This window comes from Polistes dominula, unplaced genomic scaffold (assembly GCF_049000335.1).
Source record: "Polistes dominula isolate Pdom_NZ unplaced genomic scaffold, Pdom_raw_medaka contig_17, whole genome shotgun sequence".
In the NCBI taxonomy this organism is placed as follows: domain Eukaryota; kingdom Metazoa; phylum Arthropoda; class Insecta; order Hymenoptera; family Vespidae; genus Polistes; species Polistes dominula.
The window spans coordinates 1,105,976-1,133,862 of NW_028301049.1; the positions used below are offsets into that span (position 1 = coordinate 1,105,976).

Here is a 27,887-nt window from a genome sequence, read left to right on the forward strand (position 1 = left end):
ATAAAACCCTGAATTTTCATTATTTCTTTCAGGTAATGAACTTGTTTACATATATAAAACACAAAAATAATATTATTCAGTACTGTAAAAGTACAATCTTATACAAAACATTCCTACCAATTTATAAATCATCTTATAACAAAAACCATATTATAAGAAAGTTCCTTACAATTTTGGTGTTATAGTAAAAGCTTGTTACAGAAGGGCTCTTTACCTGTATAATATTTAACCAATCTTCATTCTTTGAAGATCATTATAAATTATCTTATCTTATCCTATATGCACTTAGTTTTTTCATCTCGTTTATTTCATCGTTTGTTACTTTTCTTTCCATACCATAGAAATGTTTCTTCCAATGGGGGGATACAGTAGATCGATTATGAGCAAAAAGATATGAGAAAGAATGAGAGAAAGAGAAAGAGAAAAAGAGAGAGAGAGAGAGAGAGAGAGAAAAAGAGAAAGAGAGAGAGGAAGATATATAGCGAGTAGTCAATATCGATTATGGCGTCGTCTTCTAACGGTACGTAACGGTTGGCAATCACCGGTTGTAAAACGTTTTACTCGAAATAGCGTAGAAGCTTCGAGAATAACCAGGAAGGAAAAAGGGATTTGCTAAGAAGACGAAGAAGAAGATAGAAAGAAAAAAAAATAAATAAATAAATAAAAAAAAAAAAAAGAAAGAAAAATAGAAGTAAAAGATGAAGAATTTTTCTCCCCTTAGGGCTAAACTTTAAAGTCTATTCTTAGCTCGCGAATAGTTTCTTGGTAATAGTCAGTCAATTTTATAGTTCAATAGAAACAGAAAATAAAAAACAAAAAAAACAAAAAAAAACAAGAAAAAGGGTTGCGTCAGAATTTAAAAGGGAGTTAATATACAATTTCAGTGTGATTCTTTTTTTCTTGAATTATTACAGTTTTAACTAACATGATTGTACTATGGATAATCTTGACACCTATTTTAGTACCATCAATTTTTTAACAGATTTAATGGTACTAATTTTATTACTAATTCATTTTATTATTTTATTTAATCAATTTTATTGCAAGAAAGAAATAAATAATAAACGTTTACTATTTTATTAAATTAATTATTTAATTTTATTACTAATCATCACATTTTTTTACAAATTTAATAGTACTAATTTTATTACTAATCATCAAATTATTTTTACAAATTTAATGGTACTTATTTTATTACTAATCATCAAATTATTTTTACAAATTTTATGGTACTAATTTTATTACTGATCATCAAATTGTTTTACAAATTTAATGGTACTAATTTTATTACTAATCTGTTTTATTAAATTAATTATTTAATTTTATTACTAATCATCAAATCTTTTTACAGATTTAATTTAAATTTGTTACATAATTTTGTTAATTCTTATTTTGCTTTTTTTTATATCAATGATTGTACACGGTTAACTATGTTTAATTAGATTTTGTGTACCAACCAGTGATACAACGATGACACAACATGACATGTATCATATTTAACATTTAATATTAATTAAAATGACAAGTGAATAGTCGAGTTAATGAAAATTAGATTTGTTAATAAAAAATTATGTTTTTTTTGTTTTTGTTATAAGATGTGAGGATCGTGCATAGTTTAATTTCATGCATCATTATATATCAAAAAAAAAAAAAAAAAGGTGAGACACTTTAAATACTTTAACCTAACAATTGACGTACCAACGTAATTGACCGTATCCGGTAGTTCGTAAAAAATATGGTCATTTGTAAGAATCCTCTAATTTGTAAAAAAAAAAAAAAGAAAAAAAAAACATACGCTGAAAACGCATAAAATTCTTTTTATTTCTATGTAAAAACAAAATGTATATTGTTCACTATTTAATTGATCAAAATTCCTGTATATATATATATATATTAAATTTGAATCTAATTATTAAATTAAAAAATTAATTATATATAAAATTACAATTTACAATTTAGTATATTTAAATTAATTTCATTAAAAAAAAAAATAAAATAAAATAAAATAAAAAATGGTACACACGAAGTATCTCGTTAGGTTGAAAATTAAAATCAAACATACCTTAAATAATTTATGAAAACATTTATGAAATTAAATTAAATTAAATAAAAATGAAATATTGTTAAAATCTAATTGAAGAATAAATTATAGTTGTAATAAAAAGAATTCTAAATTTTAGATTTAAACAAAACAAAAAAAAATGGGATAAAAGGAGAAAAAAACACCATTGGTCGAGAATACGTAAACCACAGTCCATATACAACACCACCCCCCTTGTTTTGTTGTTTTCTTTTTTTTCTTTTTTTTTGCACATGAAAACGATTTGCGTGAAAGAAGAAAGATTCTTCCTTCGTCGCACGCGTTCATTCAATGTTTACATAATGACGTGACACGCGTGCGCAAACACGCTCGTGTAACTCGCGAATCGAGGGCGTATGCGTAAATTATGACACGTGCGTGCAAGTGTTGAGAGTGAGAGAGAGAGAACGACGTGCGCCTACGTGATTTTATCTGTTCCTATCTGACGATGATGAATCATATCTTCATCGTCACATCGTCACATTGTACATCTTCATCGTCACATTGATCATCTTCATCATCGTCACGTTATCATCCTCGTTATACTCATCATCCTCAACATATTCGTCATATTCGTCATACAAATATAACAACGTCAAATTTACATACTTTTTGGAAATTTTTCTAAAGAAAAAACACGAACCCATAATACGCGAATAAATAAATAAAAATAACATATATATATATATATACATATATATATAATATTTTACAGATAGTTTATTCTCAATATTAATTCATTGGAAAATTTTATCTAACAAGATACTTCCGTAAAAATATATGTATATATATATATATATATATATATATATATATATATATATATATGTTTTCTTGTGTTCCTTTTTTTCTATTTTATGTAAGAACAAAATAATAATAATAATAGTAATAATAAACGAACAAAAGTGTATTGCATCGATCGTGAACAAAAAATATCATTCTCATTGATTAAAAAAGAAAATGAAAAAAAAAAAACATAGTATAAAAAATAGTACACACACAAATAATATCTGAAGAAACTATTTTATTAAAACAAATTTTATACGTAATACGATGTAAAACAAATTAAACTATAAAATGATATAGAAGACCCTTTCTTTGATAGATCGTAACACACAATTAATTTATTAAATGTATTATATATAAATTAGATTTATGAAATAAATTATATTCTTTAAATAGATTAAATAAGAAGAAAAATATTATTATAATTAATATTATATGCTTTCGTTAATTGTTCAAATTTATTTGAATCGTGCGAAAACAGTAAAATATAATACAAAGAATTAAAGAACAGTTAACGAGATAAATACTTGATAAATTTAAATAAATAATAAAGAATAATAATTTTTGACGATGAAGACTAAATAGGAAGATAATAAAAAAAAGAAAAGAAAAATCGTAAAAAAGATACGAAAAATCTTCAATAAAATATAATATAAAATCATAGAAAGAATTAAATAAAATTTCATGAGATAAAAACCTAACTAATTTAAATAAATAATAAAGAATAATAATTTTTGACGATAAAAACTAAGAAGAAGATAATAAAAAAAAAGAAAAAATTCATAAAGAAGACATAAAAATCTTCAACAAATATAGAAAAGGGTTGAAGAAGATTTAAAAAGATAAATACCTGAAGAATTTAAATAAATAATAAAGAATAATAATTTTTGACGATGAAAACTAAGAAGAAGATAAGAAAAAAAATTCCTAAAAAAGATACGAAAAATCTTCAAAAAAAAAAAAAAAAAATCTAACTCTTCCCCTGAATCTTTCTAAACATTTTTTTTTTTTTCCTTATTCTCCTTCTTCTGCTTCTTTCTTTCTTTCTTTCTTTCTTTCTTTCTTTCTTTCTTTCGATTTGGACTATGATGATGTTGCGTGTCTTGATCTCTCGGTAGACGGCGTGGGCCGGAGAACGGAAAGAAGTTGAATCGGAGAACGGCGGCGTTGTGTTCAGTAGGAAAAGAAGAAAGAGGAGAAAGAGGAGAGGAAGAATGAAGAACGGGAGGTGGTAGAAGAGCAGAGTGAGAAGGGGTAACAGAGGGGAGAAAAAGAAGAAGAAGAAGAAGAAGGGGGGTAGTGCAGTGGTAGAAGTGGTGGTGATGGTAATGGTATGGTGGTAGGAAGGGGAGGTTGAAAGGGGACAGGAGAGTAAAAGACGCGGAAACATTGGTTGAAAGAAAAAGATATATATATATAGATAAATAGATAAAGAAAGATACATTGATAGATAGAAAGAGAAGAAGATGTTTAAGAAGGGAAGAAGTGAGAAGATTGTAAAAAAAAAGATAATAAGAGAAAAAAAAAATAAGAGAGGGGCCCCTCCCTTGTGAAGGAGTATAGCAGAGGGGCCCCTGTGTACTATACTACCGGCTGGGTTCGAGTGGGTAAATGGGTATATAAGCAAGGCCCGAACAATTCCATCTCGACACACGACCCAACCTTCATCCCGATCATCAACGGTCCTTTTAGCAAACGAGCATTTTATCGCACGCGCGTGACGACCATTTCGTGAATTTATATAAATATATATATATATATTTATTTTAAATATATATATATAAATATATATATATATTTGTTTCCCTTTTTATTTGATCTACTTCTTCTTCTCGCGGAGTTTTTCTCACGTCAAATTCGAAGGAAAGAAACAAAGGGAAGAATCAGAAGACCGGCCTGTCGACTGCCCCTGTCTGCCATTTCACAGCTGCTGCTAACTTTTGCAGCTGCTATTCAATCTACGTTTTGAAGACGAGTTCTTTTTTGAGAGTAAAGGAAGATCAATAATAACGTGAGTACCAAAATAAGTTAATTCATTTTTTCAATCATATACGTTATATTTTTATTTATATTTTTAATTGTAGTTTATGTTATATTTCATTCTCTTTTTATTTTTGCGAGTGATCGGTGTTTAATTTGTTTGTTTTATTTTTTTTTTTTTAATCATTGAAGAAACAATATTCCCCACGTAAAAAAAAAAAAAAAAAAAGAAAAATACTATAACCTGTTTCCTTTCGATTCTAAAGACAATGAGAAAATAAAAAAGGAAAGAAAGGAAGAAAATGAGAGATAGTCTGTGATTATTATAGTTGGGATCGTTAAACTTGCGAAAGAAATTTTGCAAGAGAACAAAATGAAAGAGAGAGAGAGAGAGAGAGAGAGAGAAAAAGACTGGTGATTTCGTTAGTCATGTAACCCCCCTCAACTAACCACCCACTCTCACCGTTCTTCTTTTCTAACGAAAGATAAATAAAGAAAAAGATTGCTAAGGTGTCATTTGAATTTTACGCAAAAACATTTCGCGAAATTTCAAAGCTAAAGGGAAAAGAAAAAGAAAATGAGAGAGAGAGAGAGAGAGAGAGAGAGTGGTAATATTTTAAAAAGAAACAAAAAAATCATCTTACCGGACCATATAATTTAAATTTGAATTCAAAGTTGACGATGTCTTTCTTAACGGTGTTTTCTTTTGCGTCATTTTTTTATTCATTTGCTCTTCAATATTCTATTTTTCTTTTTCTTTTTATTTTTATTTTTACAATTGACGATTCAATTTTTAGTGAAATTTTTAATTTTGTTTAAACCATTCGAGACAGCACAACTTTGTTTTCGAACACGGTTTCCAAGAACCCATTTTTCTTTTCTTTTTATAATACTGTCAATATTACAATTTCAAAAAATGTTGTTTTTTTTATACTTCAAAGATACTATTTATACAAAAAAAAAAAAGTAACTCAAAATAACTGATAATAGTTTAGTATGATTGCACACACACACACACACACACGGTGTGTGCAAATGAGTCTCGAATGGATTAACAATTTTTTTTTTTTTCCATTAAATTTACGTAATTATTATATTATATACACCTACATTTGAATTTCTAAATGATTTAATTTAATTCTAATATAATTTAACAAAATATAATCAATACATTTTCATTAAATAAACATTACTTTCATAGAATTCATTTTTTAGTATTAAATTTTTGTGATAAACACACTTTCACATGCACCACCCGCATCCACCACTTGTTGATGACTTTTGTCAATTTTTTTTTCTTCAATTTTTATCATTAATTATTTTTCTACGAATCATTTGAAACGATATTGATCCTAATTTTCGGTAAAAGAATTTGACGGATAAAAGAATATAAAAGAAATAAGAGGAACATTAACGTCATTGACGTTGGATAGCTTGGATCCTCCCCCTCCCCTACCCCCCACCCACTCCTACCCTCGATCACATTCTTCTTTTGTAAGTGCGCTACCCATTATTACAACTCTGATGATCTTGATGAGGTAATGGGTGTCCATCATCTCTCTCTCACAGGCATTTCCTCTCTCCCTATCGAGTCGATACGTGCTCAGCACGCATTTGTCCGATTCTATGATGAAAGAGAGTGAGAGAGAGAGAAAGAGAAAGAGAAAGAAAGAAGATAATCAACTATCTTTTATCTTTTCCAAATCCAATGGATCCAATTCAATTCTAGAATATTTTTTTATTTTTTTTTGTTTCCTTCACTTTTTCCCCTATTCAACTTCATGATGACGATGACGATGACGATGATTTACGATCAATCGTAGTGACAGTATGATGATCATTATTAAAATATGAATTTAACGAGAAACGTAAGGTGAACGATCTTGAATTATATTAGTTAATAATATTAGAAGTTTGCAATAAGGAAGAATTTATAAACAAATTGATATTAAAATAGGATTGTTTGGGTTCATCTTTTCATCGTCAAGCAAGCTCAGAATGTATAATAAGGAAGAATTTTCGAACAAATTGATATTAAAATTTGATTTTTGTTTGGGTTCACCTTTTCATCGTCAAACTTACAATATGCAATAAGAAAAGAATTTGAGAACAAATAGAAATTAAAATGGCATTGTTTGTTCATCTTTTCATCGTCAAACTTAGTATGTGCATTAAGGAAAAATTTTCGAACAAATTGATATTAAAATTTGATTTTTTGAATCCACTTTTTCATCGTCAAACTTCAAATACTTTTATAATAATTATCTGATATTTATTAATTGTAGGAACCTATTGTTTGTAGTTTCATATTTTTTGAACCCATTCGAGACCACGACTTTAACCTACTACATTTTTTGAAGGATTCCATCAAATGAATAAATTCAATAATAATAAATAAACGTGTCTATAGTATTATAAAAAAAAAAAAAAGACAAATTAAATCATTCAATCGATGATTTTCAACGGAATGTCATACATGTATGATTTCTTACTTGCTAACCTAACCTAACCAACCAACCAACCAACCCAGCCAGTCAGCCAACCTTCGCGTTAACTTGTTAAAGCAGTTTAGCAGCAAGATTCGAATGAGAATAATGATTTAAAAGTTCGATTATATCAACGACGAAGAAGTCGATTGCCTTCGTTAAAGAAACTTCACGATTGCAAGAACAAACCACTATCTAACAGACAACAACTATTAATCCTATCAGAGAGTGGTTTTATGTATAGTATGTTGCCAAACACGAAATCAAAGAGCCTAGCAGCTCGGGGTAAAAAAAGAAGAAGAAAAAAAAAAGAAAAAACTGGATGGAGAGACCGTTGTGTGTCCTTCCCCTTCCCCTTCCCCATTCCCCTTCCCTTTTCTAACCTTCTCTAACTCTTTCTATTTCTATTAGTATCTTTTTCTTTCTATCACCATCTCTCTTTTCTTAACCAACCGTGTGTTTCTCTCGCGTTCTTTCCCTTTCTCGATTCGATTCTCTTTCCAAACGCGTGAACCGTTTGCAGCATTCCATTTGATTTCAAACTTCGAAAGTATCTTTTTTTTCTTTTTTTTATTTTCATCTCCTAAAACCTAACAAAAGTTGTAGCAAAAAATTTAACCTTACTTTTTTTTGTTGTTTTTTTTTTTTTTTTTTTTTATAATATTATTTAATGTTATCCGTGAAAAAAAAGCCACTATACAATGGCTAATATTATGTATAATATTATCGAAAAACATCGATAGTATGTAATCGGTACGTGCGTGACGATGAAAAAAAAAAGAAAAAAAAAGAAAAAAAAACCCTCCAGAGACAGAAACAGAGAGAATGTTTTGATCTTTTGTCATAAAATGATTGATCGCGTGTTTAATTCCATTTTGTTTTTTTTATTTTTATTTTTATTTTTATTTTTGAATAAAAATCAAGTAAAAAAAAAAGGGACCATTTGAGAGTTCACGTTTTCACATTCGGTAGATCGTCGTGTGATTGGTAATCACGTCGTACAGTATTGTTCAAAAGTTAGAAGATGAATCATGAAGATGAAAAAAGGGGGAAAAAAAATACGAAATAAATAAAAATAAAAAAGAAAAAAAAGAAAATAATCTCATGGTAATCGTAAATCTTTCAAGGACTTAGTTTCGAGAAAAAATGAGTAGCCCCCTCCTACCCTCCCTCCCTCCCTCCCTCTGCCCCTCTTCGTCGTCTTCCTTTCATAAACGTCGCTTCCTTCCTCTACGAAAACTTTCCTTGAATTTTAAAAAGGTTTAAACGCATTGATTATTTACAAAAGGTAGGGTGGGGCCATGAGGAAAGGGTGGGGGTACAAGTGAGAAGAAATTAAATAATATTTAAAATAATTATTTGATAAACACACATACATATTCTCGATACGTTTCATTTTTTGATGATGGTAACAATAATAATAATAATAATAATAATAATAATATTTAAAAAATAATGTGTTATTTTATCCTGGATTTGATATTAGTTGTTTACGAAAGGTGGGGGTACAACGAGAAGAAAGTAAATAATATTTAAATAATATTTAAAATAATTATCTGCACACACACACACACACACACACACACACACACTGGATACGTTTCTTTTCCGATTAGGATGATGAGAACAATAATAATAATATTAAATATAAAAAAAGGATGTCTTCTTTTTATCCTTGAATTGATTCATTCATTCATTCATTCATTCCATTCATCAGATGTTTCCCATGACCCATGGTAAAAGATTTTATCCTTTGTAGACACGCGCCAAGTCGTGAAACGCGTGCACGAAAAGAAATACGCAGTTATGTATGCGTGTGAGTGAGAAAGAGAGAGAGAGAGAGAGAGAGAGAAAGAGAGAGAGAGGGAGAGAGAGAGAAAAAGAGAGAGAAAGAGAGTCATATGCGTAACAAGCGTGAGGGGCGTGCATCCTGTCATTAGTTCCATAACGTGCTCGCCTTATTCAATGCATTCGGCTCAATGTCATACGTCCCTCTTCTTCTTCCTGCCCGATTCTTGCACTAGCAACAAGCTACAGTAACAACAGTAACAGCATCATCATCATCATCATCATCATCATCATCATCATCATCATCATCATCATCATGAACAATCTCTGATACTCGTCGTCTCAGATTTTTCTTTTCCTCTCATCTCAACTAAACTCAACTCAACTCAACGCAACTCATTTCATCTCATCTCATTTTTTTTTCTCAATCGTCATCAGCCATTTTTTTGTTCAATTTAAAATCAAACATAAACTGGTACATTTATTAATTATTATTATTATTATTATTATTATTATTTATTTGATTATTATTAACACATCTTGCGTGGGAGGTGACTAAAATCGTTTTGGGCAGATTTCATATCTTGAACGGGAAGTGACTAAAGTTGTTTTTTTCATTTGTTAAATATTATTTTTTTTATATATATATATATATTTTTATATAAATTTATATAAATTTATATTTTTATTTAATAATAAAATATTATAAATTTTTATCTAAATTATATATGTATTTATAATATATAAATAAAAAATATTTTAAATTTCAAATAAAAAATAAAATATTTATATTATAAATATTTTAAATAAATATTATTAAATATTTATTTATTAAAAAAAACTTACTGTTTCAAAATTAACTCTATTTTATGCAAAAGGAATTTTGCGTTATGTATATATAAAAATTTTTTATTATATTAAATTATGTATATATTTATATAATATTATTATGTAAATATATAAGAATAATTAATATATCTGTAAATCGATATTCATAAGTTCGATTTTGAATAATTTCTGATAGATCGATAATTTTCGTTCGTCGAATGTCTCATAATCAGAGACAATTTCACGAGAAAATAAAAATTGAATTGTCATTAAATATAAATAAAACCCATATATGTACGTATCAAAAAAGAATCTTCTTTTTAACAAAATATAATTTTTACTTATAATAATCAAAGATACAAAAAGTAATCAAAATAATTATTACTCATACAACATAAGAAAAAAAAAACCCAATTACGAAAGAATATATTGTTTGATTACAGATCAAAGATGATGAAGATCGTGTTATTATCGATGATATGTTTGCTGGGAGCAAGAGCTGCACCCTTGGCTAATCATCACGAAACCGAAGCACCACAGACAGTGGTACCACTCGAAAAAGTAGATTCACCTAATTACAAAAAATCTACACAATCTAATTACATTAGTTCATTAGCTAATTCAGCTGCTGCACTTGGACCAAGGAGTCTTCGCTTGCAACCAGCTGTTGCTGAAAATTCGGAACCCAAAGCGGAAATTCCAGCCGAGGCTTCAACAGCGACCAACCCGGAAAATCCTCAACAAACCACCTCCCAATCTTCCCCCTCAACGTCGCAGGAGAAAAAACAAGAGGAATCTAAACCGGTAGCTCAGGAAACACCATTGGAACCAGCTAACGAAAAAAAGGAATTACCTGTTGAACAAAATAATGCTGAAGCACAACAACAAGCTCAGCCGCAAGCTCAACCACAAGCACAGCCACAGGAACAACCTGCTGAGGCTAAAAAGGATGAAGAAAGTCTCAAGGAAGCAGCATCCGAAATGGCGGTAAACCTTCTACAGGAAACTGAATTAAAAACTGAATCAGCTGAACCAGCTGAGAAAAAGGTAAATTAATAAACGTTTGTCATCGAATTTATACCTATGTATTTTTAAACAAGAACGATTATTACATTTTCCATATTTACGTTTCAGGAACAAGCAGCAGCAGCAGCAGCACCTGCTGAAGTGAAAGATGCAGCTGAATCCCATGAGGAATCTCAAGAAAAACGTGACGTAACAAAAAAGGAAGAACCATCTAAAGAAAGTAGTGAAGAAGAAAAAGAAATCCGAGGGACAAGCTGAAGAAAATTCATCGAAAAAGAACGATGAACTCATAGTACCAGCTACTTCTGAAAACCAATCACAAGAAGGTGAAAAGAAAATTGAAAATTCGAACGATTCTAATAAAAACGAAGAACCATTGAAAGAGGAGATAAAAGCTGAAGAAAAACCGGAACGCGTGACACGTGATGCTGAAGAAACTGCACCAGTTGTTTTACAAGAAGAACAAGAAAAAAAGAGTAACGAACAAGCCGAGGAAAATAAAAATAACGAAGAATCTATAAAAGCAACTTCTGAAATTGAAAAATCAGCAGAATTGGCTAGTTCATCGTTGCCAAGTGATGCTAATCAAGATGAAGGTAACAAAGGTGAAAGCAAATCAAGCGCATTGCCACAAGCCGAAAAAGAACCTAAAAGCGCGGAACCCGAATCTGTAACACCAAAGGAAGAAAAATTATCAGAAAATGCTGCTGCCGAAAAGAAAGAGGAAAAGGAAGAAAAAGAAGGTGCTGCAAAATCAGCAGAAGAATCTAGCCAAATCAAACGTGATGCTTCGGCGGTTAACGAAGAATCGGCAAAATCAAAGGCTGACGATGAATCACCAAAAGAAGAAAACAAATCGGTAACTGAAGCAGCAGCACCCGTTACACCTGAATTAAGGGAACGTTCGAAGGAATCATCCTCGGAAGAAGACAAATCCGTTGAAAAGGATGACGCTAAACATAACAATAGCGAAGAGGATGATGACGATGACAAAAAATCATCTGAAGAAAAATCTTCTAAACCAACCGAAGAATCTAAACCAGAATTATTGCCAGAACCTGAGAAAGTCAAGGACGCTAAAGTTAATTCAACGGTTCAACCAGAAGCACTTTCGTCGGCACCTTCTTCTGTACAGGAAGACAACAGTTCATCCTCAGTGGTAATTCCTGGTAGCAGTAACGAAGCCAGTCAAAAGAGTGACGAAAACAGCAGCCAAAGTAACAGCGAGGAAAAGAATGCATCATAAAATGATCAATTGCTAGTTTATATATTACACGATCGGGCTGGTCAAAATTCAACGAAGACTTCATCATCATTACCAACCAACCAACCAACCAACCAACCAACCAATCATAATCCTCGAAGGTAAAAATAGAAATACAAAATGAAAATAGAGAGTCAAATGAGAATAGAGATTCGAGATCAACGAGACACCACACAACAAATATTGATAATAACAACAAAATTAAACTAGCTAAAATAAAAAAGTATATTAAAAAAAAAAAAAACACAAAAAAAAAACAAAAAAAAATTACAAAATATAAACAAAAAAAAGTAAAAAGAAAATGATGAAAGAAAAAAATAAAGAAAAAAGTGCGTAATACTTTGCATCAAAATGCGGATGTGTGCGCGTGTGGGTGTGCATGTACGTATGTGTTAAGGTAAAAGGTAGTAGAAGGTAAAAGGTAGTAGAAGGTAAAAGGTAAAAGGTAGGGATAGAGATAAAGGTAGAAGGTAGAAAGTAACAGGTAAAATATAAAAGATAGAGGATAAGAAAGAAAGAGAAGAGAGATAGAACAAGAAGAGAATGAAAAAAATAAAAAAAACAAACAAACACACACACACAAAACATCCCGATGTATACGGTGACAATAATAATTGTAATTAATATTAAGATGCGCATAATATTATTGCTCATGTGGTTTTTAAACGAATTTTGTTTAATCACTGGAAAAAAGAAAATAGAAAAGAAAGAAATACGTGAGATTTGATTAAAATTGAGGTTAGGTTTCGGTTTGTTTTTGTTGAAGAATTCGATTAGACGAATTTTCATCGTCACCGAGAAGCTGCACCCCCCTCGTCACCAACAACACATGGTTTTTGTTTAATTCTGATGGATTGATTGATGATACAGGTGGACACATTTTTTTTTCTACTCTTCTGACTTTACTTTTTCTTTTCTTTCTTTACTAATTTTTTTTTTTTTTTTGGTCGCTATCCTCATCCCAAAATTCCCACAATTATATATATATATATCCTTTTATTTTCGAACGAACGTACGATTCACACCCCCTAACCAAGACCCATTCCGATAGATTAGCGATTAGTTCACGAGTCTGTCTTTTTTTTAGAATTTAATGCGTCATTCTTATTATTTTTATTATTTTATTATTATTATTATTATTATTAAGATTCTAGTACCAGTTCCACAATTATTAATATTATTATTATTATTAAGTTTATTATTATTATTAATATTATTAAGTTTATTAATATTATTATTATTATTAAGTTTATTTTTATTATTATTATTATTATTATTATTATTTTATTTTATTATTGCGATTTAGTACGAGTTCCATAATTATTAATAATATTATTATTTGTATTATTGCTGTCATCATCGTTATAATAATAATAATTATTATTATTACTGTCCATCTTCAAAGTAAATTTGGCGTTTACTGATACCAATATCCTATGTAAAAGAAAGAAAAAAATAACAAAAAAGAAAAAAAAATGAAAAGAAGATTAAAAAATAATCAAGTTAAATGATAATTATCCTTTCATATAGAATATTATTTTCATTTTACAGAACAATTAAAGTATATTGAAAAAATTATGAGACTTTTATACGAAGATTTATCTAACACTTGGATTACCAATATTTCAAGTTACGATCGAACGAAAAGAAAGGTTCAACTTGTTTTTCCTTCAAAGAGACAACCATCATCACCACCCACACCTTTCTATAAAGAATTTCTTTTGCGCAAGAAACAAATACACGGATGATAGTACGCGACATTTATTCGTAATATGCGTTTAAAACTTTGTTACTCATCCCGAAGGCCGAATAAAATACACGATGGTGTGTATATATAAAAGGTAAATGTGCATTCGAATAAACACAGTTGAATTCTATAAGGTTGTTGTACTCGACAAAATGTCAAGGCACGAGAAAGACGTTTTGCAATCTATCACACAAGATTCTATGATATCTATCAATGAATTAAAGTGAGCATAGCTAAATGGAATGAATTATAGCATATTTAAGTATGTCTTCTTCTTAAATGCAAATGACTGATACTTCTTTATTTGCATTTTGTCTTTTTCTTTTTCTTTTTCTTTTTCTTTTTTCTTTTTTCTTTTTTTTTCTTTTCCTAATATCAAGGAGAAAATGAACGTTGCCTTTTGAAATGCCGCGAGATCTTTCAAGAATTTTACTCGATCTTAATGAGAAGAAAAATATGATATAAATGATAATCAATATAAATATTTTTCTTTAACTTTTTGTTGATTATAGATATTCAGAATAAATTAGCTCCATTCCTAGATATTTTTTCATTTACACCAGGAATTGTATTTAAAGGAAATCAAAAAACGTAAAAAATAATTTGTTTCACTTACAATTGAAATGAAAAGAAAATAAATAAATAAATAATGCGAATAATTTCGATTTAGTATCAATTTAAAAAAAAAAACACGTGCGAGTTTCTATTTTTATATTTTTGCAAAAAAAAAAAAAAGAAAACCCGTCATAGTATTTCTTTACGTTAGTCGTTTCTATTTCTTGGTATTCGAAGTGAAATATATTTTTATTTGTTAAATAAATTCACGTTAAAAAATAAAAAATACGACAAACGTTTTCACGTTAATCACGTTATTTGATGAAATAATTTTAAGAAAAATAAAATAAAATAAAATAGGAGAAAAAAAATCAACGATAATTTGACCCCGACGTGATTTGAACACGCAACCTTCTGATCTGGAGTCAGACGCGCTACCGTTGCGCCACGGAGTCACTTGTTCGATAAACGCTTTTAAACCCCTTATATACAAACGAAATTATTTCTAATTTATAATATAACTCTATATTACTTAGAAATAATTTTCAATTGTAAATATAAATATCGAAAAATATATAATTTTGACTTACCCGATGAGTCAGTAGAAAGCACATTAAAACACCGAGAGACCACCAATCAACTTCTTGTCCATATGGTAGCCTTTTCAATATTTCTGGAGCTGAAATTCATTGAACATAAAAATGAGAAAGATTTGAATTTTAATTAATTTAATTTTTAATTAATTGTGTATAATATATATATATATATAGATATATAATTACCCATATACTCAGGAGTCCCACAAAAAGTATTCGTCCTTTGTTGTCGATTTAACCACTTGGATAAACCAAAATCTATAATTACAGCGTGCCCTTCTTCATCCAATAAAATATTAGTTGCTTTCAGATCTCTGTGCACTACTCCAGCATTATGTAAAAAATCTTCAAACAAATAATACATTTTTATTATTATTTGATGATAATATTAAACAACGTCATTTGAAATATATATTTTATATTAGATCCTTACCAATAGCTAAAGCAATTTCTGCAACATATATTCTAACTACTTCTTCAGGTAAACATCCAAACTTTTCTACTAATGAGAATAATTCTCCACCACTTATGTAATCCGTTACTACAAAATATAAATAATATAATCAAATTTAATTATACAAACAAATCTTTTCTTTACATCTTAAAATACTTACATATGTATAAAGTTTTTCTACTTTGCCATCTATGAGTTGAATTTACTATAAATGGATGATGCCCAACCATTCTTTGAATATCAACCTGTAAAAGATACATTTGCAATAATACTATAGAATAATATGAATAAATATTTATTTATAAATAATATATGTATATATACCTCTTGTTTTGCTTGAGCAATGGCATTCTCAGTGACAATTTGAGCTTTGGCGATAACTTTCAATGCAAAAACTTGTTTAGTCTCTCGATTCTGAACTTTATAAACTCTACCATATGCACCTTTGGCAATGAGAGCAAGGAAGCTGTATTCTGCATTTAAAGTCATCTTTCTGACTTTAAATTCTGGAAGAAATATTGCTTCGGACCTAGGTATTGGCCATGCCGTCTTAGAAGAACTAAGAGAACTGTGGACTAAGCTTTTGTTCATAATGTTAAATAGAATATATTTTATCTATAATAAATGTATCAAAATGAAACCATTAAAAGTTAATTACCTTCTACAGGAAGAACGAGAGTAGGATTTGGTTTCTACGTGAGAAGATCTCGTTGAGCCAGCACAACTCCCACCAATGATATCGATAAGACTATACTGTAAAGGTATATATTGATTAATAAATTTAATACAGATGATTAATGAAACATTATTACTTTATTTTACATTGAACATTATTAAAATGTTAAAATAATTATCTTACATACCTGACTAGCATATTTCTGATGATCATAGTATTTTTTCTTGACGTTAGAATTGCCCATCCAGTTGAACAATAGTAAACAACTGTCAAATTTAATGCACAAGTGATAAGGAAGAAAATAACCTGTTCATTTTATTGCACATTATTGAAATTTATATTTTTAAACATTCATTTGTCTATCACAGATAGATAAAATGAATATTCATTAATTATTCACTGAAAATGAAAATCTTACAATTAGAAATAATTATGATAAAAGATTGAAATAGTTTTGACATCTTACATTTGATTCATTATTATAAAATAATAAATACCTATATATATATATATAATTTATTAATAAAACTAACCATTATTCTTTTGCGATAACCAAAAATATGTAAAATTATAAAATAAAAAAGATATCAAGCTGCAAATATGATACGATATAATCAATATATGTAAATGACAATTTTAATTACATTCTCGGTGTATAACCTCCAAATAATAAAGAATACAAATATATATCTTATTGTTTGATTTCAAATAACTTTATTGATAAAACAGTATTTATAATGAAAAATTAAATATTTTTTTATCACATTAAGATAATCAATGTTTTATAAAAACTTTAATTACGATATATCATGTGGTAAAATGACATAAAATGTCATATATCGAGATGAATTATGTTAATAAAATGTAAATCGAAACAAACCAAGAACGAGATCGATAGATCGATAATACAGTTAGCATCGATATAGTTATCATCAGAACAATAGTACGATATTTAGTCGTCAGAGTGCGCTTCGGTAACGATATTCGGTAACGTCAGAGTGCGCTTCGATAGCATAGATTGATCAATCGATAGTAATTACGTCAGTACCAGAAGCAGAAAGAAGAGAAGAGAAGTGCAAGTGCATTCAATCATGGCTTTTGCAAGATTACATTCTCGTATATTTGCGAGACAATTTGCATCTGCAGCAGATAATCATGGAAAAGGTAAATCAAATGAATAAAATTATTGAAATATCATTGAAATTTATATAAAATAAGTAATATTAGTTTATTGGTTATCTTTCCAATGTATCGTCATATTTACAGTTATTTTATCAAACATATTTTGTTTACACATTTCATTGTTTTAGTATTAAATATTATCAATTGAAATCTAAATTTATATATATATTCGTCATATATTTATATATGTATTTATATATATACACTTATACATGACACACATAGAGAGAGAGAGAGAGAAAATAATAGAAATATTTTTACTTACACTGTCCAAGATATCAGATGTATTATATAATAATAAATATATATATTTTTTCAGGTGATCCTACAGTTTTATGGAGGAATTTATATTTATTCGTTGGAATTCCAGCTACTTTGTTAGGTTTGTTAAATTGCTATCTAAGCGAGCAAGAACACGTTAAACAAGAATTTATTCCATATGAACATTTAAGAATAAGGAACAAGGTATTTATATACTTCAACATACTCGCACAACTAAAATTGATTTTCTTTATCTATATTTCATATCATTGACTTATTATTTAGCGATTTCCATGGGGAGATGGACAACGATCTTTATTTCATAATCCACATACCAATGCTTTACCAACAGGCTACGAAGATGAATAAGCAAATGTAATTAAACGTTAATTAGTATTATTAAAATTTAGTTTCTTTATCGAAACGTTATATCCATGATAGTAGGAAGAGTTTCAATAAATTTATAAATTTCTCTCTTATTGACTTATTTTTAATTATGATATATCAAATACCTAAAAAAAATTTTTTAAAATAAAAAAACAATTAATAAGAATCAGGAAGGGATAATAATAATAAAATTTAGTATCAAAATTTAATATATACTTTGGTTTTAAAGTTGTACAAATATGTTTAAAAAAAACATTTTTTGTTTTTCTTATTTATTAACAAAGATAAAAAAATATAATGCAAATATAAAGAAATTCTTAATAATAACACAAAAATCTTTGTATCGATCTATACAAGATAGAATTTGTATACATATATTAGTTCGCTGAATGACTGTTTCTAAGTATTGCTTTTATCCTTAAAAAAACTATAATTACATAGTTTTTATACTTCTAGCTAATATACTTCTAGTAGAAGTATTGGTCAAAATAATATTGTTTCAATTCAAAATAAAAATAATACATAGATATACAAAATTATGATTAATTTTAATTGTTATTCGCTTATATCAATTATTAAGAATTTGAAATTATCGAAGCATCGTTATTAAACATTTCCTTTGGATATTTTTGCACTATGAGGTGTACAATATTTGTGATGGTCTTTTATCCAATACGATGCTGCACATTCTTTGGAACAATAATGTGCTTCTAAACAAACTTCGCAGACAACTGTACTTATCTTAGGACAATTCAAACAAATAATATTTTCTGGTATCTGAATTTTTATTTCTATTTCATTCTGTTGAATATGATTGACAGTAAACAATTTATCCTCACTCGAAGAACCAACTGAATTTTCTTCCATTGCATTAAACGTATTTTGAGATATGGTTCGTACATCTGTTATACATGGTTCAGACATAATTGTAGCAATTTCCTTCCTCGAATCACATTGCTGAATTTCAATATTCTTTTCGTTTCTTTTTTCTAGCAATGAAACTGCTTCCATATGTGTCGAAACAACCTGGATATTTTTTTCTTCATTAATCTTATCTTTATTAATGGTAATAGGAGTAGTCATTACATTAATGTATTTTTCAATTTCAGTTGTATTTTTAGAACTTGTTGAAGGCTCTTCTTCTACATTTGCGAGTTTTTGATGTTTTATTTTACCTGAGTTTAATTCATTACAATTTGTAGTATCATTTGGTGATTCAACGAGTAATGAATTTGTATTATTATTTTGTAATAAAATATCTGATGACGTTGTGCTATCAGTAGGTTGTTTCGTACAATTTTTTAATTTACGTGATTCAGTTCGTTTTCTTTGTTTTACTAATTTCTTTGGTGGTGGTTTATTCGTTGTATTTTCTACCAATGATTCTAAATTTGGAAACACCGCAGTATTTGGATTTGTTTTATTTTGATGATTCATAATGTTCATCGAATTTATTTTTCTTTGATATTCCACCATTCCTTGCATATTTAGTTGCCGTTCCATCTTTCGTTTTTCTAATATTACTGTTTTCTGCATATGCTTTCCGTATTTACTTCGAAGTATTATGGATTCGTTTATTTGTGATTTAAATACAATAAAATTGTACACTTTTTCCTTCCATTCTTTTTGATATACTTCTAAGCAGCAAAAGTTTTTATTATTATCATATGTTGTACAATTCAGTAAATTTTCTTCTAAACAAAATGTTATTTGATCCCATATTTTGAGTAATAATTCATACGGAATTGAACATAATATTTCAGGATAATTTTGTAAACGATTGAAATTCTGGATTTGTAATTGTTTAGTAAGCATTGTAGTAGCTGGTGAAGTTTGTTGTAAATTTTGGAAATTATATCTTTGTGACATGTTACATAAAAAAGGGAATTGTTGTTGTTGTTGTTGTTGTTGCGTTTGTTGAACTAGTTGTTGAGTATAAGATAATTCAGATGTACTTTTTGCATTATCGATTCTTGGTATATTATTATTTAATTGATATGGTATTTGTGGTACTACGCGTTGATTATAATTCGGTATCGATACATAGTTAGTTCTATTATCTTGCAATACTTGTACATTATTATTTATTGACTGCATTAGCATAGGGGAAACAGCTGATGTATTAGAAGATTTGAACAATATTGATGAATTATTAAGATCGCTTTCGCTATTTTGGTTTAAAGCAATAAAATTATACAAATGTGTTTTTGGTAAATTATTTAGTCGACGTTGCTTCTCTAGCAGGTTATATAAATTTGGGTAAACTTGGTTTACACTGGTAGACATATTATCAGCATTTGTTACATTAGAAATAGATGAAAATGTATTGATAGAATTAGACACAATGTTACTTGAGGTATATATAATCGAATCGCTAGGGCTAGGATCATATGTTTTAAGTGTTTTATCATGTACCGATATATAATTAACAATTTCTGTTAAGGATATGGGTTCACATTCGGGTAATAATGAATTATCATTAATTTTAGATACTACATATTTTATAATTTCATTTAAATCAGTTAATTTCAATTCATGTCCTAAATTATATAATTCATCAAAAAGTACAAAAGAATGGGAATGTAATCTCATATTATTAACATTATTGTTAGTATTAAGCGTATCTTGAGAATTATTTAATAAGTTTTTTGTGAAATTACGTAAACCTTCTATACGTCTACATATTGACAGTAAATAAGAAGTTAAATTACGTGGCTTATTATTTAATTCGATATTCTTATTTAATTCGATATTCTTATTTAATTGTTCAGTACTAATATTAGATGACACATTACTGTGATTTATAGGCACCGTAGGTTCATTTGGTGTAACATTAGGTTCGATTATGGATGTGCTTAAAGGCGGAGAAGGACACCACTTGGAACCTAATTCTGCACTAGAAAGAACCCTAATTTTATTCCGTTTTATTGGTTCTGATTGCACAGTAGTATTACAAGTGAGATCAAGCAAAGCACCTTCTTGTAAATTATTTGTATTCAACGAAGTCTCATTAATTATTTTATTTTCATTTGACACGTTTCTTTTACATGTATCATTATTTTCCATCAAAATATCAACAACCGGTGATGTTGAATTGATATTTATTGATTCCTCTACAACCGGTGATGTTGAATTGATATTTGTTGATTCTTCTGCAACCGATGATGTTGAATTGATATTTGTTGATTCTTCTGCAACCAATGATGTTGAATTGATATTTGTTGATTCTTCTGCAACCGATGATGTTGAATTGATATTCGTTGATTCCTCTGCAACCGTTTCCTTATTTCCATTTGTAGAATCATTAATTGTTAATAAATCCTCCATACTGTTAATATTTGTTTCCAAATTGTCTTGAATACTAATAGTATTTCCATTAGATTCTATTCTATAATTTTGATCTATATTAATTTGTAAAAGTTTATTTAAATCTTCATTTAGATTTTGTTTCAATTCTTTCATTGTATCCTTATTTTGAACAACAATTTTCTTATATTTATTAAAATCGATTAAAATATTAGCAGCACAATTATTATCAATACAAGACTTAACTTCAAGTATTTTTTCTCTCACGTCATTATCATTAATATCTTCTTTATTAGATTCTATTGAATTACTATTAACAATTATTTCACTATTTTCTTTTTTATTTGATTTATCAATAGATGTATGAATTTTTGAAGTTTCACAATGACTTTCAGTAATATGAAAGTTTTTAAATATGTTATTTTCAACAATATTTTTATTTATTAGAGAATATGAACTTTTAGTTTTGGTATTTACATTAACGGTAGTATCACTGTTTAAATTATTATTATTGTTATCATCATCTGTAATATTATTGTTATCATCATCTGTAATATTATTGTCATTATTTTTATTACCATATTTATCATCATCAACATTATTATTATTATTATTATTATTACCACTACTACTATTATTATTATTATTACTCTTTTCACTTAGTGTTTTTATTTCACTAGCATAATCAGGTAATACTTTAACATCTGTATCATTTGCAGATCCATCAGAAGAACTGACAATAATAGAATCTGTATCTGTTTTTACATCAATAGACGACGACTCTTTAATATACATTTGTGTTACGCCATCTTTATTTTTGGTTATTGGTTGATTAAAGATGTTATCTAATATACTATTATCACAAAGCGTAGAAAAATTAAAAATTGTGTTATTTGTAAAAGAGTTAGCATCAATTGTGTCTTCATCACAAATAGTTAGATCAATAATTTGTTTATTCATTTTATGGACATTGGTATCATTTTTTAATGGTGCTGTGTCATGGTGCATTAATTGTATACTTGAAATCTCCGGAGTTTTTCTAGATGATAATATATCTTTTTCATTTGTCATTAAATTAAATGTTTTGTTTTCTTGCGTATTAGAAATATTTGATGTTTTATCATTAAATTGTTTGTCTTTGTTTCTTTTTTTAATGACATATTTATAAGAAATTCTTCTTCCTCTTCCTCACCCGTTGAAGAACACGGACCAAATATTTGACGAAATTTAGCCTTTATCTTTTTTCTTTTTTTCTTATATATATTTGTACATCTTTTATTTAAAACATTATCGCAATTCTTATGAATTTTGTCAATATATTGTTTATATTCTCGATACATGTATTTTTTATTAATTTTTTCTTCTATTGTTTTCTTAGTTGCACTTAAATCATCAATGTCATCTTGTTCGCTATTTGATACGGTGGAATCTGGTTCTACGGTTTTAGATTTACAATCAAAATTTTCATTATCGTCATATTTGTTATTATTCAATAACAATTCATCGGAAACTTTTGAAATAATTCTTAATTGTGTCGTATCAATTTGATTATGCATAGTAGTATCATCATCGTCAACGGCATTAATTTCATCGTTTGATTTACTTTTGTTTTTCGATATTTCATTAACGCTCAATGTATTATTATTCGATTTTTTATAATCTGATTCCAAATGAGGTGGTCGTTTTTTTAATTTATGTTTATCCAAATATTCTTTTCTACGATTATTACTATCACGTTTAAATGATGAATTATTTCTAATGTTAAGTTGATTATTATTATCCGTATGTAATAATTTAATGCCTTTTGATTTCGATACGATTTCTAAATTACTATTATTATTATCCATATTGGAATTAGTCTTCTTTATGTCAGAATATTTGTCCAGATTTGTTGAATGAACAAAATCATTTTTATTCTTATCATTATTTTCATTAGATTTATCACCGTCTAACAATAACATATATTTGTTGCAACCATCGAGAATTTCTTTGTTATCTTCGATATTGAAATTGCGCATTACTTCTCTTGATCTAAAAATACAAAATAAATATTTGAAATAAAAATTAGTTCTATAGAATGGAGGGCAAGCAGATACTGAATAAAAGAGGATGAGAAGATTATGTGCAGATTGTGTGGGATAGAAAAAGAGACAGGAATGCATGTGATGAGGGAATGTGACTATTCGGAAACGGAAGAGAGGATAGAAGTGTTGATGGGAGAGGAGGGAAAGGGAATGGAATGGATGAAGGAATTATGTAGGAGAAGAGAGCGATGTTAAGAGGATGTGGTAGTAAGAAGAAGTTAATAAAGGTGTACTTGTGTATAGGTGTATTTGTAAAAATGTATATTTGTAAAGAGGTATTATATTAAAACGGGTCGATGCACCCCATGTATCCTGATAGGGAATCATTATTTTAAATAAAAAAAAAAATATATATATATATATATATATATATATATATATATATATATATTAAGTATAAATACAGTATTTATATATAGTTAGTATTGAATAGTATTATATATTATTTATATATATTTATATTACATATAAATTATAATAATATAATATAATATTATTATAACAATATTATAAAATAATATATAATATTAGTTATGTAAGAGAAAAATGAAGATTAAGCATTGACCAATTCGTCTTTTTCTTGTTCGATAGCTAAAATTGTGAACAAAATTTTAAAACTTATATATATATATATATATATAAAAGAAAACCTAAGAGGAAACGTGAAACCTAGGTTGCTGCTTATTCTATTTCTTTAAAATTCTTCAGACCTTACTACCCTACCATAAAAATGGAATGTAGGGGTGCAGGTAAATAAACGTGTAAAAATTTTCGAAGAAAATATCCTTTTTCTTTCTTTGTTATACAGTATATATATTAAATTATTACTGTATATATTATATAATAAATAATTATTAAAAATATAAATATAATAATAATAATAATATATATTAATAAATTTAAATAAATAAAATTACTATATATTAATTTATTATATTAATATATAATAAATAATATTATAATATATAATATAATATATTTATATTATATTATATATTTTAATTTTAATATTAATAAATATATTACTGTTATTTTTTTATTATATATATATTGAAACAAGATAAATAAATTTATGCAAAATTAATAAATAACAATTTATCTAAAAATAAATATTATAACATAGAATATAGATTCTATATTATATACTATTCCATAATATCTACATTTATTATAGATTACAAAATGGTGTAGGTATGGGTAAATCTAGGTGTGAAAAAAAGGTGTGAAAATATTCTAAAAAAAATTCCTTCTGTTTTTTTATCCCTAATATACTATATTATCACTATATATATATATATATTCTTCTTTTTCAAATGAATATTCAGACGAATAAATTTATGCAAAATTACTAAATAACAATTTGTCTAAAACTAAAAATAATAACATAGAATAGATTCTACATTATATATACTATTCTCTAATATCTAAATCTATTGTAGAATAGGGCATTAGGTAGAAAACCAGTTTTGGTGTGACCTTAGTTTCGAAAGAAAGAAAAGAAAAGAGAGAGAGAAAAAAAAAGGAAACAGAGAAAGAAATCACATTTTTAGGACCAATGATATCGAAGATGAAGGGAAGAAGAATATATACGATACCAAGAGAAGAGAAATCTGATATTTGAACAGGGGAACTAATACATACACACATCCCACACACACACACACACAAACACACACGTGCATATAACATTTGGTTAGGATCAAGTATTCTTTTAAGAATCTTAGTAAGAACCTCTCTTCTTCTCCTTCGCAAACGAATCTAATACATAGAAATGGGATACGTTCGTTATCATCAACCAGATTGTAAGCAAATTCTTATCAAACTTCCTTTGTATATACATTTATAATATTCAATTACGTAGCACGTTGCAGATGATGATTCTTTATTCATTTTTATCTTTTTGCAAGTCTCTCATATTATAAAAAAAATTATATTATTTAATTAAATAATATGAAAAGAAAAATTTACAGCACATTCTAACATCAGTTTTAAATATAATCTGTGATCTTATCTCTGTTATATACATACTGTATATACTACTCTCTAGTCATATATGAACAATTAAATTATATATTTAATATTAAATAAAATAAAAAATATAATATTAATATAATAAATTTATATTAATTTTAGATCTAATCTGTGTGTATCTTTTCTTTGTTTTTTTTTTTTATACTAATATATATTACATACTGTATACTACTCTCTCTGGTCATATAAACAATTATTTATTTAATATTAAATAATATAAAAAAAAATAAAATTAATATAATAAATTTATTAATTAAAAAAGTATATTATTTAATTAAATAATATAGAAAAAGAATATTTATAGCACATTCATCAGTTTTAAATATAGTCTGTGATCTTATCTCTGTTATATACATACTGTATACTACTCTCTAGTCATATGAACAATTAAATTATATATTTAATATTAAATAATATAAAAATAAAATTAATATAATAAATTGATTAATTTTAGATATAGTATCTTTTCGCTGTTATTTTTTTTATACTAATATATATATATATATATATATATATATATATATATATATATATATATATTTTATAATAGTACTTACAGTGGATTAAGAACAACATAGGTCTGGTTTATCAATTGCAATAAAGCTTTCCGTACTTTTCTTCTTGATAGATTCAACTTCTCTAAATCACATTTTAACTGCAAAAAATATTAAACAAATAATATTAATCAGATTATGTCGAATTTTTTTTTCTTCTTTTTTTTTTTTTTTTTTCATTATGGATTACATTAGAAGAGACAAAGTTTACGAATGTCGGGAAACAAGAAAGAACATGGTTTGTTTTGTTAATCTTTTATTTTTTTTTTCTTTTTTTTTTTTAATAACAGATCTAACATGAGATCATTTAATAAATTTACCTACGTATATATATATATATATTAACATGTTTAATTATTTAATTATTACAATTGCAAATATAACTGAAATGATATATATATATATATATATATATATATATATATATATATATATATATATATATATATATATTCATAGATACAAACTTTGTTTGGGTTATCGCAATTATCAATAATAAAGATTTAATTTAGTTATAATTTTGACTAGAAAGTATAAAGATAAATTAAGTGATTAAAAAATGTAACATTTTTATGTAATCACATGTAATATAATCCCAATATATATATATTAAAAATATAAAATATAAAATGGATGATGCAAATGATATATTATAAATCTAATTGAAATGTTCATAAATAATAATCTATATATGTACCTTTAATTTCCTTTGAATAAACATGGAAGTATTGTAGGAGGAGTCTTGCGATAACCTTTTCATCTTTCTTTGAATTAATGTATTACGTATTTAGTAATTTCTAAAATACAACTTTCACATTCGGTAAAACAAGAGAATAAAAACAAATGACTATTTCTTCAAAAAAAAAAAAAAGAAAAAAAAAAAAAGAAGAAGCAAGAAAAAAACAAAAGAAGCACAATTTTCATAACAATGATTTTAACACCAGGATCAAAAAAATAAATGAAAAACACAACATGACACAAATCAAGAACACACACAGCACACAGCACACAATTATAAACACACAATAACACTAGCACATATTTTATATATTTTCGTGAATAAAAACTTGATCCTTGATTGTATTTATTATTGTCCAATGTTATATTCTCACAGCTTAATGATTGAAAAAATTAAAATAAAAGGTTAATAAATGGGCTAAAGGATGTAATACACAAGGGCAAGAAGAGAAACAACAGGACGACTCACCTTTTGTAGAAATTCTCTTCGACGAGGACCGGCATGTATGAGCCACAATTTTAATTCGTAATTATCAAATTTATAACTAATATTCATCGTACTTTATAAAATGAATAAATAATAATATAAAATATTAAGAACAATAATGGAAATATTATGTAAACAATTTTACATAAAGAAGCGTAAATAATAATAATAATAATATAATAGTAAGTAATAATGTTCCAATTTATTAGTTGTCACTTAAACGAATAAAATAAATTTTCTTATTCTTTGTTTTTGTTTTTTTTTTTTTTTTTTTTAATAAAAAAATTATTAATACAACACAACAAGGTCGAATTAAAAAAAAAAAAAAAAAGAAAGGAAAGAGGAGAATGTATCTACTGTATTAATACAGCAGCACTGAGAGACACAACACAATAATATTCACCACCGTTTCTCTGCTCTCACTAAAACCGTATTTTGAAATGCACATTTATGTTTCGTTTCCTGCCTGAAGCGCTTTTACAGAATTTGTCGGAACTACTAACAAAGAGTCCCTCTAACATATAACCGGTCCCATTGTGTCTTTACTGTATATACTGTATATCTTTCCTTTACAGGAGTGGGGGAGAAAAA

The 27,887-nt window shown here is 27.2% G+C and overlaps 4 protein-coding genes and 1 non-coding gene across 11 annotated transcripts in view; 2 read left to right on the forward strand and 3 right to left on the reverse strand.

Annotated features, from left to right (window-relative positions):
• Nucleotides 1-17,128, reverse strand: part of S6KL (ribosomal protein S6 kinase like) — a 49,493-nt gene extending 32,365 nt beyond the window's left edge. For 3 of the 7 annotated variants that reach the window (XR_016177654.1, XM_089175602.1, XM_089175606.1), the window contains exons 1-8: nt 17,068-17,085; nt 16,454-16,572; nt 16,249-16,343; nt 15,915-16,170; nt 15,751-15,835; nt 15,570-15,677; nt 15,323-15,481; nt 15,131-15,219 (exon numbers count right to left, since the gene is read on the reverse strand). Coding sequence is in view for 6 of the 7 variants with exons in the window: in XM_089175602.1 (XP_089031728.1) it covers nt 15,131-15,219; nt 15,323-15,481; nt 15,570-15,677; nt 15,751-15,835; nt 15,915-16,170; nt 16,249-16,343; nt 16,454-16,572; nt 17,068-17,077 (921 nt within the window). In the remaining variant the exon portion in view is untranslated. Of the gene's footprint in view, nt 1-15,130; nt 15,220-15,322; nt 15,482-15,569; nt 15,678-15,750; nt 15,836-15,914; nt 16,171-16,248; nt 16,344-16,453; nt 16,666-16,799; nt 16,949-17,067 lie in introns of those variants that run through there. The other 4 variants (XM_089175603.1, XM_089175604.1, XM_015320274.2 and 1 more) reach the window with 4 other exon arrangements.
• Nucleotides 4,510-13,117, forward strand: bnb (bangles and beads). The gene is given in 4 exon segments (XM_015320270.2): nt 4,510-4,877; nt 10,392-10,995; nt 11,083-11,193; nt 11,195-13,117. Coding segments are annotated over 3 exon segments (1,734 nt in total). The 5' UTR covers nt 4,510-4,877; nt 10,392-10,398; the 3' UTR covers nt 12,221-13,117.
• Nucleotides 14,924-14,995, reverse strand: TRNAW-CCA (transfer RNA tryptophan (anticodon CCA)). The gene has a single exon. It is a non-coding gene; the product is annotated as a tRNA-Trp (tRNA).
• A 143-nt stretch (nt 17,129-17,271) lies between the features above and the next one.
• LOC107066006 (cytochrome c oxidase subunit 6A1, mitochondrial) lies at nt 17,272-18,188 on the forward strand. The gene is made up of 3 exons (XM_015320196.2): nt 17,272-17,430; nt 17,768-17,913; nt 17,995-18,188. Exons 1-3 carry the CDS (start codon nt 17,358-17,360, stop codon nt 18,076-18,078), a joined length of 303 nt encoding a protein of 100 aa, XP_015175682.1. The 5' UTR covers nt 17,272-17,357; the 3' UTR covers nt 18,079-18,188.
• Nucleotides 18,021-27,365, reverse strand: LOC107065958 (uncharacterized). Its single transcript, XM_089175444.1, is given in 4 exon segments — nt 18,021-22,476; nt 22,479-23,433; nt 26,075-26,181; nt 27,279-27,365. Coding segments are annotated over 4 exon segments (4,923 nt in total). The 3' UTR covers nt 18,021-18,702.
• Nucleotides 27,366-27,887: the final 522 nt, after the last annotated feature.